The sequence below is a fragment of the Podarcis vaucheri genome, assembly GCF_965113315.1.
Source record: "Podarcis vaucheri genome assembly, chromosome: 4".
NCBI classification, from domain to species: Eukaryota; Metazoa; Chordata; class Lepidosauria; order Squamata; family Lacertidae; genus Podarcis; species Podarcis vaucheri.
In genome coordinates this window covers 58,625,426-58,641,359 of record NC_138762.1, presented here as the reverse complement: position 1 = coordinate 58,641,359, position 15,934 = coordinate 58,625,426, and the positions used below count along the sequence as shown (strand labels likewise).

Here is a 15,934-nt window from a genome sequence, read left to right as displayed (position 1 = left end):
ATCCATAGCAACAAACCTGTTTCTATAGTGACAGTCCCATTTCCATAGCGACGGCCCCTGCCTCTCGGGGGTCGGGCTGGGTGACCCTTGGGACTCCATCACAAAACCCTTTCCTCGAGTGATGGTCCCCAGCTCGCAAGGGTCAGGGTCGAGACCCTTGGGTCCCCAACCTAAAACCCATTTCCATAGCAACGGTCCCGTTTCCATAGCGACGGTTCCTGACACGCAGCAGTCAGGCTGGGTGGACCCAGGGGCCCGGTTGTATAACCCGTTCCCTGAGTGATTGTCCTGAGCTCGCAAGGGTCTGGCTCAGAGACCCTTGGGTACTAAACCTAGAACCCGTTTCCATAGCCACGAACCCGTTTCTATAGCGACTGTCCTGTTCCATAGTGACAGCCCCTGCCTCTCAGGGGTCAGGTTGGGTGACCCTTGGGACTCCATCACAAAACCCGTTCCTCGAGTGATGGTCGCCAACTCGCAAGGGTCAGGCTCGGAGACCCTTTGGTCCCCGACCCGTTTCCATAGCGACAGCCCCATTTCCATAGCGATGGACCCTGCCTCACAGGGGTCAGGCTGGGTGACGCTCGGGACTCCGTCACTGAACCCATTCCCCAAGTGATGGTCCCCAGCTCGCAAGGGTCAGGTTCAGAGAGCCTTGAGTCCCCAACCAAGAACCCGTTTCCATAGCGACGGCCCCTGCCTCTCAGGGGTCAGGCTGGGTGACCCTTGGGACTCCGTCACAAAACCCGTCCCTCGAGTGATGGTCCCCAGCTCGCAAAGGTCAGGCTCGAGACCCTTGGGTCCCCAAACGAAAACCCATTTCCATGGCAACAGTCCTGTTTCCATAGCGACGGTTCCCGCCTCGCAACAGTCAGGCTGGGTGACGCTCGGGACTCCGTCACTGAACCCATTCCCCAAGTGATGGTCCCCAGCTCGCAAGGGTCAGGTTCAGAGAGCCTTGAGTCCCCAACCAAGAACCCGTTTCCATAGCGATGGCCCCTGCCTCTCAAGGGTCAGGCTGGGTGATGCTCGGGACTCCGTCATAGAGCCTGTCCCCAGAGTGATGGTCCCCAGCTCGCAAGGGTCAGGCTCGGAGACCCTTGGGTCCCCAACCCAAAACCCATTTCCATAGCAACGGTCCCGTTTCCATAGCGACGGTCCCTGCCTCACTGGTGTCAGGTTGGGTGACGCTTAGGACTCCATCACAAAACCCCTTCCCTGAGTGATGGTCCCCAGTTCACAAGGGTCAGGCTCGGTGACTCTTGGGTCCCCAACCTAGAACCCATGTCAATAGCGACAGTCATGTTTCCATAGCAACGGTTCCTGCCTCTCAGGGGTCAGGCTGGGTGACCCTTGGGACTCCGTCCCAAAACCCGTTCCCCGAGTGATGGTCCCCAGCTCTCAAGGCTCAGGTTTGAAGACCCTTGTGTCCCCAACCTAAAACCCATTTCCATAGCAACGAACTCGTTTCCATAGCGATAGTCCCGTTTCCATAGTGATGGTCCCTGACACCTTAAGGCTTGCAGGGTTCGGTTTGGGTGACCCTTGGTTACCCAAAGTGCAACCCATTTCTATAGCAACAGTCTCATTTCCATAGTGATCCCTCCTGCATCGAAGGGGTCAGGGTGCATGACCCCTGGGATCCCGTTGTACAACCCATTTCCTGAGTGATGGTTCTGGCCTTCCAGGGATCGGGCTGGGTGACCCCTGGGCCCCATCACAGAACCGGTTTCCTGAGTGATTTTTACAGCTTCACAGGGGTCAGTCTGGGTTACCACTGTTTCCAATGGGGCCCCAGGGGTCACCCAGCCCAACCCCTGTGAGGCCGGAATCGTCACTATTGAAATGGGGGTTCAATTGTGCCCCAGGGCTGACCCAGCCTGATCCCTCCGAGGCAGATAAGGCACCAGGAACTTCTGGAGGTCCTGAATAGCAGAGGCCCAATATCTAGATGGTAGCCAGATGTTCAACTAAAACTATACATCTGCACAATCCTTGAAATGAAGCAGTACTATGATAACTCCTTGCCATATTCCCACCAGACACTGCACCATCACCCAATAATTAAGCTGGAAGGTATTTTTTTTTAATCCCCCAAACCCATACATAATAGTCTTGATATCCAGGATCTCCAGTGTTCACCCAGAAGCAAAGCCTCAGGTAAGCAAGTTTGTTTCATTTACTTTTGTCTGGAGGTGATTCCATCTGTCCACATGCAGCTCCTGAAGAGGCTTGGCTTGCTCTGAGAATGTGTGCTTTTATTTTGGTAAATGGTATATACATCTTCGAACAGCTACAGCAAGAACAACTAAGTGCCTATGGAACCTTATGGTCCATCACACTGATAATGGCATAAGCATTAAGGAATGGAGTTATATACATGAGTCTGGTAAAAAAACACAGGTTCAGATGGAAATGAAATGCAAATAATGTTGTTTGTGGTAATTATGCTAAATAAGAACAGCCACGTTTAGATCAATAGCAACGTGTCTTGGGAGGCTGTGATGTTTCTGAATATTGGGTGTTTGGTTTCTGATGTTAAATTTCTGTCCCTTTTTTACATGGAGAGTGATCTGTTTTTCTTATGTTAGACTGCAGAAAGACATCACTGATAGATGCCATGTATGCTAAAGAATACAGTTTAGGATTTGATATTGTCAGAATAATACTAATTTTGGTTTGTTTTTTCCTACAGCCATTGGGTGCTGGGAAGTATATATTTGATATGGGATGTGAACAACATGGCGAATACATCCACGAGGTAAACACTACAAATGGTAACAACTGGAGAACCCATTCATTATATGCCTTAGAACTAATGAGTGACTGAACAATAGCCTGGTTGAGAAATAGGACCTTTGCTGTACATCTAAGTGCAAGAGTAACAATTCTACTTGCTTGCAGTGCTTAATTCATATAGACTTGCATTCACCAGACGAGAAGGATAGATTCTCTATTCTTTCAGCCAGTTGCTGTTAGCAATCCCAGGGGTGCTTCCAATTGGTGTTTGTTGAGCATTCGTTTGATTTGTTCACATCTATTTTCTTACCATATTTTCTGCAGTAAGATAAACAGCCACTAGATGGTGGTAGCATATAACGGCTGCACAAATCAGGATGCACAAACAAACAGAATAAACACCCATGGATTCCACACAGTACCTGCTTGCTATCCTCCCAACTCCTTTTGCTATGTTCACATAAACACTGGGGTCATCATAAGAAATATCTATTGATACAGTTAATAAGACTTTGGCACCTGTACTTTCCAGCATGACTGGACTTTTGTTCAGTGAGTGTTGTGAATGCTCAGCCTCCACAATGAGGACCAGCTTCTTGATATAAGTGTATTCCTGTTATTGACACCTGACATGAATGATTCTCATAAGCTTGCTGTTTAGCTTTCAATGAATAGAGTATTATTCTTTTGAAAAAAATGATTAAATATTGTCTTTAAAATCTGTAACTCAAATCTGAATATTAATGTTTTTTTATTAAGTAGTGAACTGTGAATTATTAGTATTCAAATCTGCAAAAGTTGCTGATTTCAAGATCTGATATTAATGCTCTTGCCCCTTATTTCTATCCTGCAAAATAGGCAATGCTCTTCTGTACAGGGCTATGGGGAGGAATCGGCCTTTGGCAAAGCATATTACAAACTATGGCTCCAGTTTTCCTAAACTGAAACATTCATTTAAAAAGTGTATTCTACCCTTTTGTGAATCTTGTGCTGCAAGCCTCACTTATTCAATGAATGTGCGTTTCATTATTTTCAACAAATTTGTGGTTTTTTGTTCTTCTTCTGCAAATGGAAGCTTTTGACTTTGTACAGTAGAATTCATAGTTCACTTTGATTCCTTTTCCACAACTTGCTTAGCTCATGCAAACCAAAAGCAAGAGAAGAGGCAGCAAAGAACTGCCTTCTGTGCAGAACTATGAGAAGCAACCAATCATTGAAGCCTTTATCTTCAAGCAGTCTAGTACAACAGAGGTGCCCTCTGGCTTTGAAATGGAGTGTTACTGCATGGTTTGCTTGCATGTGACATAAGTTAGAAAGGCTTTTGAGGGTATGGGGGGCAGAAATTAATCCTTTAGGGCATTGGTTAATATTATATACCTCTAATTTGCATTTTAATATATATTTTTAAAACAACTACTTATTCTTGCAATCTCTTGCAGAGTTTTATTATTAATGGCGCTATGCCATTTGCATACTCTGCAATATTGGGGAAAATAATTCTTTGTGACCTAGAATTTCCAGATAGCAACATGGATATATTGTTAGGTTATAGTGAACTTCTGGAGCAGTGCAGTAGCATGGGGAGGATGGTGGCAAGGAAGACTGATTGGGTGGGCTCACTGCTGGGATGGCCAATAGCATGCATACCCAAATATTACTGGTCCTTTGGGAAGAATGTTTGAAAGGCTGTGCAATAAAGAGACATTAAAGGGATTCTTATCTGCACTTCTCATATAGCACTTACAAATGTACTGCTATGTCTTATTATTAACGTTCGTTTTATTTCTATACCTCCTTATAGTTTCAAGAAAAAACATCAAAGCTGTTTACAACCTACATCAAAACATCAAATAAAACATAACTGAAGAAAGTTTAACATAAAGTATACATTCAAAGCAACATAATTAACATAATTAACATGACTAAAATATTATCTTAAAGATTTCAAACTAAAACATTGCAAAGGAGGTAAATACTGAATGCACATTTAACACAGTAAAGTTAGCAAACAAAAAATTGTCTTAAACATTTCAAAAGAAAGCATTACTAAATGAAATCAAATATAAAATGCACATCTAAAACAGTATAATTAACAAGAGAATAAAACATATCTGCTGCTGCTGCTCTTAGGCTCCAATGACTAAGAGACAGCTAAGATAGTCTTACAAATCGTACAAATGAAGATGTTGATAAATCTTAAGGGCTGCTTTGGATGTAATGGCAAGTCATAGCTTCCTTCTGTATGCACCTGCATAAGCCTCAAACTTCTTCTCCCTGCCACAAGGATGTGCTCAAAAGCTGTCACTTCAAAACTAATCACAATTTGCTATTACAATAGCAGCGGATGGTGTGGCAGAGCTGCCCTGCAAGCACCAGAGTTGCAGCAAATTACCTGGCTGGTGGAGAGAGTGGCAGCAAGGTTGGGGCTATGCAGACACACCGATGGAAGTGCTGGATTGGCTCCACCAGTGTGTCCATGCAGCCCTGCGGCACCCCAGCACTGTCCAGGTAAGCTGCAGCTACACCAATGTTGTAAGGGCAGCTCTTCTCCACTGCAGCAGCTTCTACTGACATCCAAACTTGGTTTTGCTAGAAAAGGATCTAAACCATAGTTTCAGGTGTATTTGGGAACAATACCACTCAGTCTTTACCTCGATAAGACAAGCTTGCACCATCATACATAGGAAAATAGCTAACATGTAACAAGTAAACCTATGTTGGTCAACCCGGCCAGACGGGTGGGGTATAAATAAAGTCGTATCTTGGATCCTGAACGCCTTGACTCCTGAACATTCTGGCTCCTGAACACCGCAAACCCAGAAGTGAGTGTTCCGGTTTGCGAATGTTCTTTGGAAGCCGAATATCAGGGGTGGCTTCCGCGGCTTCCGCTTGAGTGCAGGAAGCTCCTGCAGCCAATCAGAAGCTGCACCTTGGTTGTCGAATGTTTTTGGAAGTCGAACGGACTTCTGGAATGGATTCCATTCAAGAACCAAGGTATGACTGCAATAAAATTATTAGTAGTACTAGTAGTACTAGTACTGTGGGCATCAGACAAGTGTCTCTGGGGAGTGTATCCCGCAACCAGGGTGCCTGTGCCACAAAGCTCTGATTTTAAGTCATTGCAGCAAGAGGGCAGCAATTAGAGAAGGGCCTCTCAGAACAGCTGTTTAAAAGCTGGCATGTGTTGTAGCGAATGTCTATAACAGAGGCTGGATCAGGATTCCTTCTGGATCACTTTGATGGGGCATTGGAGCAACCAAAGCTGTTAACAAAGACTGTGGTGTTGATGTGGGCCTGTGTATTGTTGCAGGTTGAAAGAAGGGTGTGTGTGTGTGTGTGTGTGTGTGTGTGTGTGTGTGTTTATAATGAAACAGAAATATGTTGTGAGTTATAGGACTGGTCATTTCCTTTTTCATTCAAATCTGTATCCTGGATATTCATCTGATCTTCAGGAAAAACCAGAGGAAGAAGAGGAAGAAGAAGTTATGGCTCCATCTATTCCAAAATGGAAAGCAACAAAAATTACTGCCCTAACACTCTGGGCACCTGAAGAACCACCTCCCCCTCCTCCAGCAGTAGAGGTTGCAATAGTCGAAGAACCAACACCTCCAGGTTTGTATTTTGCTGCAGGATCAACCCTTTATTCACTGAAGTGGTCCATCTACTACATTCATTTCAATGGGTCTCACATTTTGCAACATTAGTGAGATGTAATGTTTTATGATATTGCACTATGCAGGAGTTTCTAAATAAAATTAGGTCCAGGAGCATGGAGGATATATCCCACCACTCAGTTTGGAATGTGCTGCGTGATAATATCTGTGCATGGAGAAATTCAGAGATTGTTTGACCCGCATAGGTGATTGGAACTTTCTTAGATATAGGGGACGTCAATGCGATCTCCTGTGTGGCATGGCAACAGAGGTTTACAAAACATGCACACAGATTGAGGGTATATTCAAATATGGGGGGGGGGGAATCAATAATAAAGCCCTGTTAACTCTATAGCCAAGGCAGAATGATGTTTTCGCTCAAGAGCCATATTCTCTTATGGCTATATGCTGGTGTTGGGTGGACCCAAAGGAAAGTGGGGTTCCTCACACGCTCTCTTTCGTGCCCACACACGCCCACACACATCTGTTAGTATACATTCATGTACATACACAAAATTCATATATGTCACACACATACATATTCATGCATATACACATTCATTTGCTGGTAAATAATTTTTTTTAAAAAGCCTCCCATTGTGACAATGACTGGCTTTCTCAAGCTTTATTGCCATGCAGGAAGCAGGTATTTGAGGAAGGGGGACGGTTGCCACATGAGGAGAGGGTTCCTTGCTGTGACTCCCCCACCCCCTTAAAATCTCCCTCCCTCTCCCCCATAGTGCGACTGTGGCACTTGGGGGGGGGAAACTATCCCATGGGAAGGTTGGTTAAATTCCAAAGGCCTGGGTAAACAGAAGGGTTTTTATCTTGTCCTAAAATGAGGCTGATGTGGAGAAAAACCAAAAATAATTTAGAAAAGCTTGATATGGGAAGGAAGCTGATGATGACCATCGTAGGACCAGAATGTTGCCTCAATAACTTGTAACCTAAATGAAGCTAATAAGCAGGGCAGCAATGCTTTTGTTCTTCTAACATTTTATTTTTTCTTTCTGTTTTCCACGTCAGCTGATGACACTGCAACTGAAGTTCCTTCTGAAACTACTGAGCAACCTGCAGAGGCAACAGAGCCCACTGAAGAGACATCTCCTCCTAAAGAGGCTGAGGAAGAAGATGAGACAGCTAAAGAAGAGCAAGGTGAGGGCTAGTGCAGGGGTCAGCAAACTTTTTCAGCAGGGTCCACTCTCCACTTTTTCACCACTGTCCCGCAGACCTGGGGGGGAGGGCTAGACTTTATTTTGAGGGGGCGAGGAGAACAAATAACTATGCCCCACAAATAACCCAGAGATGCATTTTAAATAAAAGCACACATTCTACTCATGTAAAAACATGCTGATTCCCAGACCGTCCATGGGCTGGATTTAGAAGGCGATTGGGCTGGATCCTGCCCCCAGGCCTTAGTTTGCCTACCCATGGGATAGACAGAAGGTGCAGTGAGTGATTAAGCTGCTCCCTTCCTTAGACGGGATATTGGCATCCTATTTTTTCCTTGTACCTAGAGGTGTACTGCCCTTGTACATAGAGATTCCATTTTGTTATCATGGGCAATAAAGTTGACAAAAAATGTTCTTTGTGGAAACAGACACATGGATAACAATGTAAAGACATAGCTACATCTAACCCAGCAAGGCTTTGCAAGGGTTACCTGCTTGCAAAGTCACACAATCTAGTCCACAATGCTCCACTGCAGTACAGTGCTGCAAAAATAAAATAAAAAATGCTATAAAGCCCAGCTGGCTCCCTCTGTCCAAGGCTACAGGAAGGTAGTAGAGGGAGGCTCCCATCCTTTTCTGTCCCATTGGCATCAATGGGAGGAAAAGTCACTACATCAGCTCCTGTTCAACCACAAAGCTGCACTTAGGATGGGGCATAAAGATGCCTTGGCCAGCTTTATGATTCTGGTCTGGTGGTTTTTTAATTCTGTGTTTCTATAGTGTGAGTTACAAGCCTGATATTTCAGAAATAAATAATCATCCCTGTTGTACTTCTTTCCCTCCATTTCTTTTTTTGCCACAGCTGCAGTCATAGCAGAAGAAAAAGAGGAGGAACTTGAGGCCCAGGACTAAAGGAAAGAAGTGACAAATGTTGCATACAAAGAAATGAAGCTCAATCCAGTCAAGGTTAAGTCCTGTTAGTTTTAATTGAGGTATACTCACATGCTCAACTCTCCCATTGAAACCAGTGGGACTTAAAAGTAGTTGATTTTGATGGGATTGTGCCCATACTCCTTTGGCAGTGCACTTATTATCTGAACTGTTTCTTTCATATTTCAAGGGGCAGCAATAGTCTCACTGCTGTTGCAAGGGGCAAAAGTCTGCCCTTCCTTCAGCACTCACTTGTGCTCCTCCTCTTCTATCCTGTCTCCCTGCCATCAAATAGGTGGTGGTGGTGCAGAAATGTTCTTTTTAAATTGAAATGTCTTTGAATAAAATATAAGTTTGGTTGTTCTTGAATCTATGGTTTCTGGTGTGTGGTTTTTAAAAATTATTATTAAATACAGAATATAGCCGAACCAAGTTAGACTGTGGGCATTTTGCTTTTGCTTTTCTGTAATGGAAAAGAAAACCTGCATTGACTAGATTGTACTTTCGACGGTGTTATGTACTGAGTTGAATAGGATTCAAACTGCAGCAGTCTGATTGGTCCTAGAACAATAGGATCCAAATTGCAGCAGTCTGATTAGTCCTAGAACAATAGGATTCAGAATGCAGCAGTCTGATTGGTCCTAGAACAATGCAGCAGTATGATTGGTTGGCAGGAACCACCCAATCCTGCTCCAGATAGAAGTGAATCCACAACCTGATTGGCTTACAGTAGAATTCCGGAATTAGCCAATCATGTGCAGCCCATTGTGTAAATAGTGTATATAAAGCAGATACTGTGAGGGGACTTTCATTCATTCCTCCTCACCACTATGAGCTGAATAAAGAGCATGAAATCACTTTGCGACTCCGAGTATATTTCACTGGCGACGAAGGTGGGATCCCGCTGAGCTGACTGCCACACACAGCACCGCAGCACCGCCACCTGCCGCACCGCTGCCTCGCACCGTGTATCCAGGCTTCAGCTCCGGGACACAAGGAACTCAGAATGGCAACCGACAGCAGCTTCTCACCGTTCAACCCAGCATCTGGAGACTGGGAAGCGTACGCCTCCCGTTTCACCTTCCTCCTAGAAGCCAAAGGGGTCACCGACGAAGAAGACGCCAAGAAGAGGGCGATATTCTTCAGCGTCTGCGGAGAGGAGACGTTTGAAATCGCCCGGGCTCTCCTTGCGCCTGAAGACGTCGCTACTGTTCCATACAAAACAATAATGGAACAGCTGAAGGGGCACTTTTCGCCGCAGCCCTCAGTGGTGGCTCGTCGAAATGCCTTCTACGCAAAGCGACAAGCCCCTGGGGAAACCATAACTGGGTTTGTGACCTCTCTCCGCCAAGCCGCCCGGTTCTGCAACTTCTCAGAGCTGGAGAACATGCTTCGTGACCGCCTCGTCGGTGGCCTGAAGGATGAGAAGCTGCAACGACGCCTCTACGCTAAGAAGGACCTAACGTTCCAGGTCGCTCTGGAGGAGGCCCTGGCAACGGAAGCTGCCGAGAGGTCGACGCAAGAGGCACGGCCGAGCCTGCCATCCCAACCGAGGGTCCACCATGAAGACCTCACCGACGACTCAGGATCCGACAGGGAGGAGGTGCACCGAGTACAGCAGCGCACTCAAGCAGCGCACAGACCACAGCTGCCTCGACGAGAAGGAGGAAACTGTGCAAGCTGCGGGGAGAGTCACGAGAGGAGGACCTGCCGTTTCCGCAACGCAGAGTGCAGGCAGTGCAGAAAATCGGGACACATCGCCCGGGTGTGTCGGGCTCGGCCCACCCGACACCAGGCATCAGATGACCAACCCAAGAGCCCCAGGTCCCGGGGCCCAACGCACCAAGGCAACTCGACGGAGCTCACAGACTGCCAGGTATACCAGTTGCCCCACCCCAACGTAGAGAAAATTTATGTAGAGGTACAGATAGAGGGGGCCCCATGCCGCATGGAGCTTGACACGGGTTCAACTCTATCCATAATCTCGGCAAAGACCTTAAGGAAACTGTGTCCTACTGGGGGTCCCAAACTCAGGCCGGCCCCATTCACCCTCCGGGACTTCCAGAAACGTAAGGTCCCCACAATGGGGGTGGGGAGCTTCAGGGTGCAATACCGAGGGCGGACGCGGCAACTAGACTTGCTTGTGGTCAAGGGCCCCTACATTAGCTTACTGGGATTGGCATGGTTTGGACCACTGGGGCTAGCTGTCACCGGGGTGAACCACACTAGCTTACAAGTGGACGTGGACGCCATATGCAAGGAATTTCCAGGGGTTTTCGACGGGAAATTGGGACAGTATACGGGCCCCCCCATTGCGCTACAGCTTGACCCCGCAGTACGACCGGTCAGGCTCAAGGCCCGCCGGGTCCCGTTCGCCTTGAAACCCCGTATAGATGAGGAATTGGACCGACTCGTGGAGCAAGGAGTGCTGGAGCCGGTGCCTAATGCCCCCTGGGAAACTCCAATCGTCACACCCGTCAAGCCTAATGGTTCGGTCCGCATCTGCGCAGACTACAAATGTACCATAAACAAGGCCCTCACGGCCCACGCATACCCAGTGCCAGTGGTCAGCCATGTCCTTGCCACCCTGGCTGGGTCGAAAATTTTTGGCAAGCTGGACTTGGCCCAAGCATATCAACAGCTGCCAGTAGATGAGGCCACAGCAGAGGCACAGACGATTGTGACACACAGAGGAGCGTTCAGGGTAAAGCGGCTGCAATTCGGGGTCAGCGTGGCACCAGGCATATTCCAGAATTTAATGGACTCTCTCCTCAAAGGGATTCCTGGTGTCACCCCCTTCTTCGATGATGTGTTGATTGCCGGGCCCACACCAGAGGAGTTTGAGGACCGCCTCCGCACCGTTCTGCACCGTTTCCAGACGGCGGTTCTCAAGGTGAAGCGGGAAAAATGTCTACTAGGAGTGCCTCAGGTGGACTTTCTGGGATTTATGGTGGACGCAGAAGGGGTCCACCCGACTGGGGACAAGGTACGGGCCATTTGTGATGCCCCAGCGCCCAAGAGCAAGACTGAACTTCAGGCCTTCTTGGGACTATTGAACTTTTACCATTCCTTCCTTCCCCACAAGGCGGCGGTAGCGGAGCCCCTACACAGACTCCTGGACAAGCGGGCCCCTTGGGTGTGGGGCCAGCGCCAGGAGGCCGCATTCCAGGCAGTCAAGGACTTGCTTGTCTCAAACTCTGTCTTGGCACACTTCGACGAGAGGCTGCCGGTGGTGCTAGCATGCGACGCCTCACCCTATGGCATTGGCGCTGTCCTGGGGCACCAACTCTCGGATGGAAGAGAGGTACCGGTGGCGTACTTTTCCCAGACACTCAACGCAACCGAGCGGAACTACTCGCAAATTGACAAGGAGGGTCTGGCAATCGTGAAGGGAGTAAAAAAATTCCATGATTTCTTGTATGGGCGGCCCTTCACCGTGGTGACTGACCACAAGCCGTTGCTTGGCTTGTTTGCCCCCGAAAAGCAGACCCCCCAAGTGCTGTCTCCTCGGGTCCTCAGGTGGTCAATTTTCCTTGCCAGCTACCAGTATGCATTGATTCACCGACCTGGGAAGGCGATGGGCCATGCGGACGCCCTCAGCAGGCTACCACTGCCGGAAACAGGCCCTGACCCAGCACCTGCACAAGAGGTTATGAGCCTGGAGCTGCTTCCCGACCGCCCCATTCAGGCACAAGAAGTTGCACACCATTCCAAGAAAGATAGGGTCATCTCCCGGGTCCTGGACTGGGTGTGGAGGGGATGGCCCAGCGGCAGCCCCGGGCCAGAATTCGCCGGCTACACAACTCGCAAACATGAACTGTCGGCGCACAAGGGGTGCCTGTTATGGGGAAGCAGAGTCGTTGTTCCCCAGCCCCTCCGCAAAAGGGTCCTCACAGCCCTACACGAGACACATCCAGGGGTAGTAAGAATGAAGGCCCTTGCCAGGAGTTATGTGTGGTGGCCGGGGATCGATGGAGAGATAGAGGCCTGGGTCAAACACTGCCAGGCCTGCCAAGAATCCCGCCCAGATCCCCCAAGGGCCCCAGTCCAGTCCTGGGAGTCCGCCCGAGCACCATGGTCACGCCTGCATGTGGATTTCGCTGGCCCCTTTCAGGGGAAAACATTCTTCATAGTGGTGGACTCCTACACCAAATGGCTGGAAGTCGCACTGGTACCGTCCACTTCCACGTCCGCAGCCATCCGGGTACTACGCAGGCTGTTTGCAACCCACGGGCTCCCTGACACTCTCGTCTCAGACAACGGGACTGCATTTACGTCAGGAGAATTCCAAACCTTCACAGCACAGAACGCCATCCGCCACATCCGTTCGGCACCGTTCCACCCTGCCACCAATGGCCAAGCAGAACGCATGGTGCGGACCACCAAGGACACCCTTCGCCGCATGACGCAAGGGGACTGGGAGTACCGCCTTGCCACATTCCTTCTAGCACAGCACAGCACCCCCAGCTCAACAACCGGCCGGAGCCCCGCTGAACTACTAATGGGTCGGCGCCTTGCAATCAGATTGGACCGCCTTCACCCCGATAGAGCTCAGGATGAGGTAGTGGTGGGGGAAGGCAGGAACCCCCGGACCTTCGAGGCCCAGGACCCAGTGTACGCAAAGAATTTTGGGGCAGGCCCAGCATGGGTACCCGCCACAGTCACCAGGGTCACTGGCCCAGTGTCGTACGAGGTGCTAACGGATGGGGGGCAATGCTGGCGCCGCCACTGCGACCAGATACGGCGACGATTCCCGGGAGAAACCCAGGAGGAGAACATGTCAGAGGAGTCCCAAGGGAACAGCGGGGCAGTGAGGCCCATAGAGCAGGAGGGGCCAGCAGGAGAGGCAGAATCAGTAAATACAGAGAGGACCCGTGAGGCCGAAAGGACACCAGAACCAGAACCACGACTGAGCGAGCCGGTTGCACCAGACCAAACAACCCCATCACAGCCAGCATCCTTGGAACACGAGCCAGAACCTGGAGCCCGGACCAGGGAACACCCTAGGCCGCAACGCACACGTAGGCCGCCGGCATACCTTGAGGACTATGAATACGACCTCCCGGGCAGGACTGGAACTTAGAGGGGAGGGGTGTTATGTACTGAGTTGAATAGGATTCAAACTGCAGCAGTCTGATTGGTCCTAGAACAATAGGATCCAAATTGCAGCAGTCTGATTAGTCCTAGAACAATAGGATTCAGAATGCAGCAGTCTGATTGGTCCTAGAACAATGCAGCAGTATGATTGGTTGGCAGGAACCACCCAATCCTGCTCCAGATAGAAGTGAATCCACAACCTGATTGGCTTACAGTAGAATTCCGGAATTAGCCAATCATGTGCAGCCCATTGTGTAAATAGTGTATATAAAGCAGATACTGTGAGGGGACTTTCATTCATTCCTCCTCACCACTATGAGCTGAATAAAGAGCATGAAATCACTTTGCGACTCCGAGTATATTTCAGACTTAAAACTGTTCTCTTCCACGTTTGATCCTATGTTAGCAACAGTGATGTTTTCATACACGTAGGTGGTGTAAATGTTAAGCTACAATTTAGCGCTATACAAATGATGCTGAGTGACCCTGGCACTCAGACACCTCCTTCTCCCTGGTGCATTTCTTCACCCTGTGGAGGAAATAAGAAGCTTTAAGGCTGCAGTGAGGAAGAAGTGCAGGTGGCTAGATTGGGGGGACCAAGGGAGCAGAAGACATCTGTGGCGTTCGTACGGAGCCCCCGGTCGTCTCACGGACTATTGACCTGTACACCACTAATCTGCTGTCACCAACCAGGTCCTCCCTGGTAAAACACTTAGTCTCAGTCAGTTTCTTAAGTTAACAAAGAAGAGTGTAGTTTATTGCAAATACAAATAAACTTTAACCGCATTCAAAACGTTGTTACTCTTTACCTTCTTAGTCTTATTTTATCCTGTCTCTAACTCTTCTACCTCTTCTACTCCCCTCACACAAGAACCAACTGCACTAACTGTCTACCTGTTTCCAGCTGTCTGCCAACTGCTTACTCAACTGCCTTTCCCAACCAACCAACCCCACAAACTCACACCCAAACCTTGGACTAAGCCGCTTTTATAAACAGGCACGCTCCGCTTCTGGCTTTTCCATTGGTCTACCTATTAACTCTTTCTCTCCTCCTGTACAGACATTTTCAAACAAACGGGCAAATGCCACAACATTTCATCTGGTCCCTCCTCAAACCTGGCAGCACCTTGGGCATGCCCAGACACTTGGATGCCAACCACTAAATCAATAAAGCTTGGATTCCCCCTTTTCCTCCACTAAAAACACATAGAGTTTTCCTTTGGAACTGCCCTGTTAGCTGTAATAGGGTACTCAGAAATAAATGAAGACTGACTCATGTACTACATTTTTATCAGGAAAAAAATAATAAAAATAACAAAAAATACACATGATAAATACAAATATATATTTTTAAAACATGTTTGATACAAAACATGCTACACGGAGCTGCCAATAGATTTCTGCAGATTGGCTGCAATGAGCCAGGTGTATTCCAAATGAGGTTTTCAAACAGTAATGTCAAGTGCCTTCATTTTTGTTTTGGTCCACTAGATGTCGTCCTAGATTTGCTATACAAGCACTCTCAAATTGCAGATTTAAGAACAAATATTCAAACCTCTGTCAGCACCTGGTGTCATCATTCCAAAGTCAACAAAGTTACCCACAAGCTTTTGTGGTGCCTCAGGACTATAGATCAGACTTCTTGTCCTCAGCATTTTAATCTACTTTCATGCAATGGCTCATGGCTCCAAATCCCGATTTCATTCAGGCCAAGTGTGGCAGCCACTTCCGGCAGCTGAGTTTGAATGTAGTGAAAGGGCAGGCAATTGTTAGTTATTTAATTCATTATTGTATCTTTATACTCCCAGGGAGAGACACTTGTGGGATTTTCTGCCTTGGGTGTGTGCCATTTTCTGTTCTATCTCTGGCAGCCAAATGAGGCCATAGCCAGCCCTGAGGCCATAGTCTGCTTCTCAGAAATGATGTATAAAGCACATGTGAGATACTCGCTTGTAGGGTTTTCCAGAAGAATATGATTATAAAACCCCAAAGAAGATGCATGCTTTGTTGAGAGAAAGCGCAGGGCCCTTACAGAGGAGGCACTGTGTAGCTATTTTGGCAGTTCTCTCTGACCTGACCAGGGTTGAAATACTAACCAGCAGCAGAGCAGAAACCTCTTTAATGATATTCTAAGGCACTTCCAGACAGTCACAGTTTTGTGAGTGGGATTCAAGAGCATATCAGCAAAATCATGTTATGCAACAAAAGTAAACTTGGAACTCTTGAGCAGCAAACCTGCTTTAAAAAATTGGACTTTTTGCAGAAGGGAAATTAATAGGGGAATGGACTGAAAAGTGTGGGATTGTTTGATGCAGCATTGTATAACCTTCCTATAAACAAATC

General features: G+C 47.9%; 1 protein-coding gene across 1 annotated transcript in view; it reads left to right on the top strand.

Moving 5' to 3' along the window:
* The window catches only part of RSPH1 (radial spoke head component 1), a 39,304-nt gene extending 30,441 nt beyond the window's left edge, over window positions 1–8,863 (top strand). The window contains exons 6-9 of the mRNA XM_082221239.1: window positions 2,696–2,761; window positions 6,192–6,351; window positions 7,419–7,547; window positions 8,427–8,863. Coding sequence (XP_082077365.1) covers window positions 2,696–2,761; window positions 6,192–6,351; window positions 7,419–7,547; window positions 8,427–8,476 — 405 coding nt within the window. The 3' untranslated portion in view covers window positions 8,477–8,863. The remainder of the gene's footprint in view (window positions 1–2,695; window positions 2,762–6,191; window positions 6,352–7,418; window positions 7,548–8,426) is intronic.
* Window positions 8,864–15,934: the final 7,071 nt, after the last annotated feature.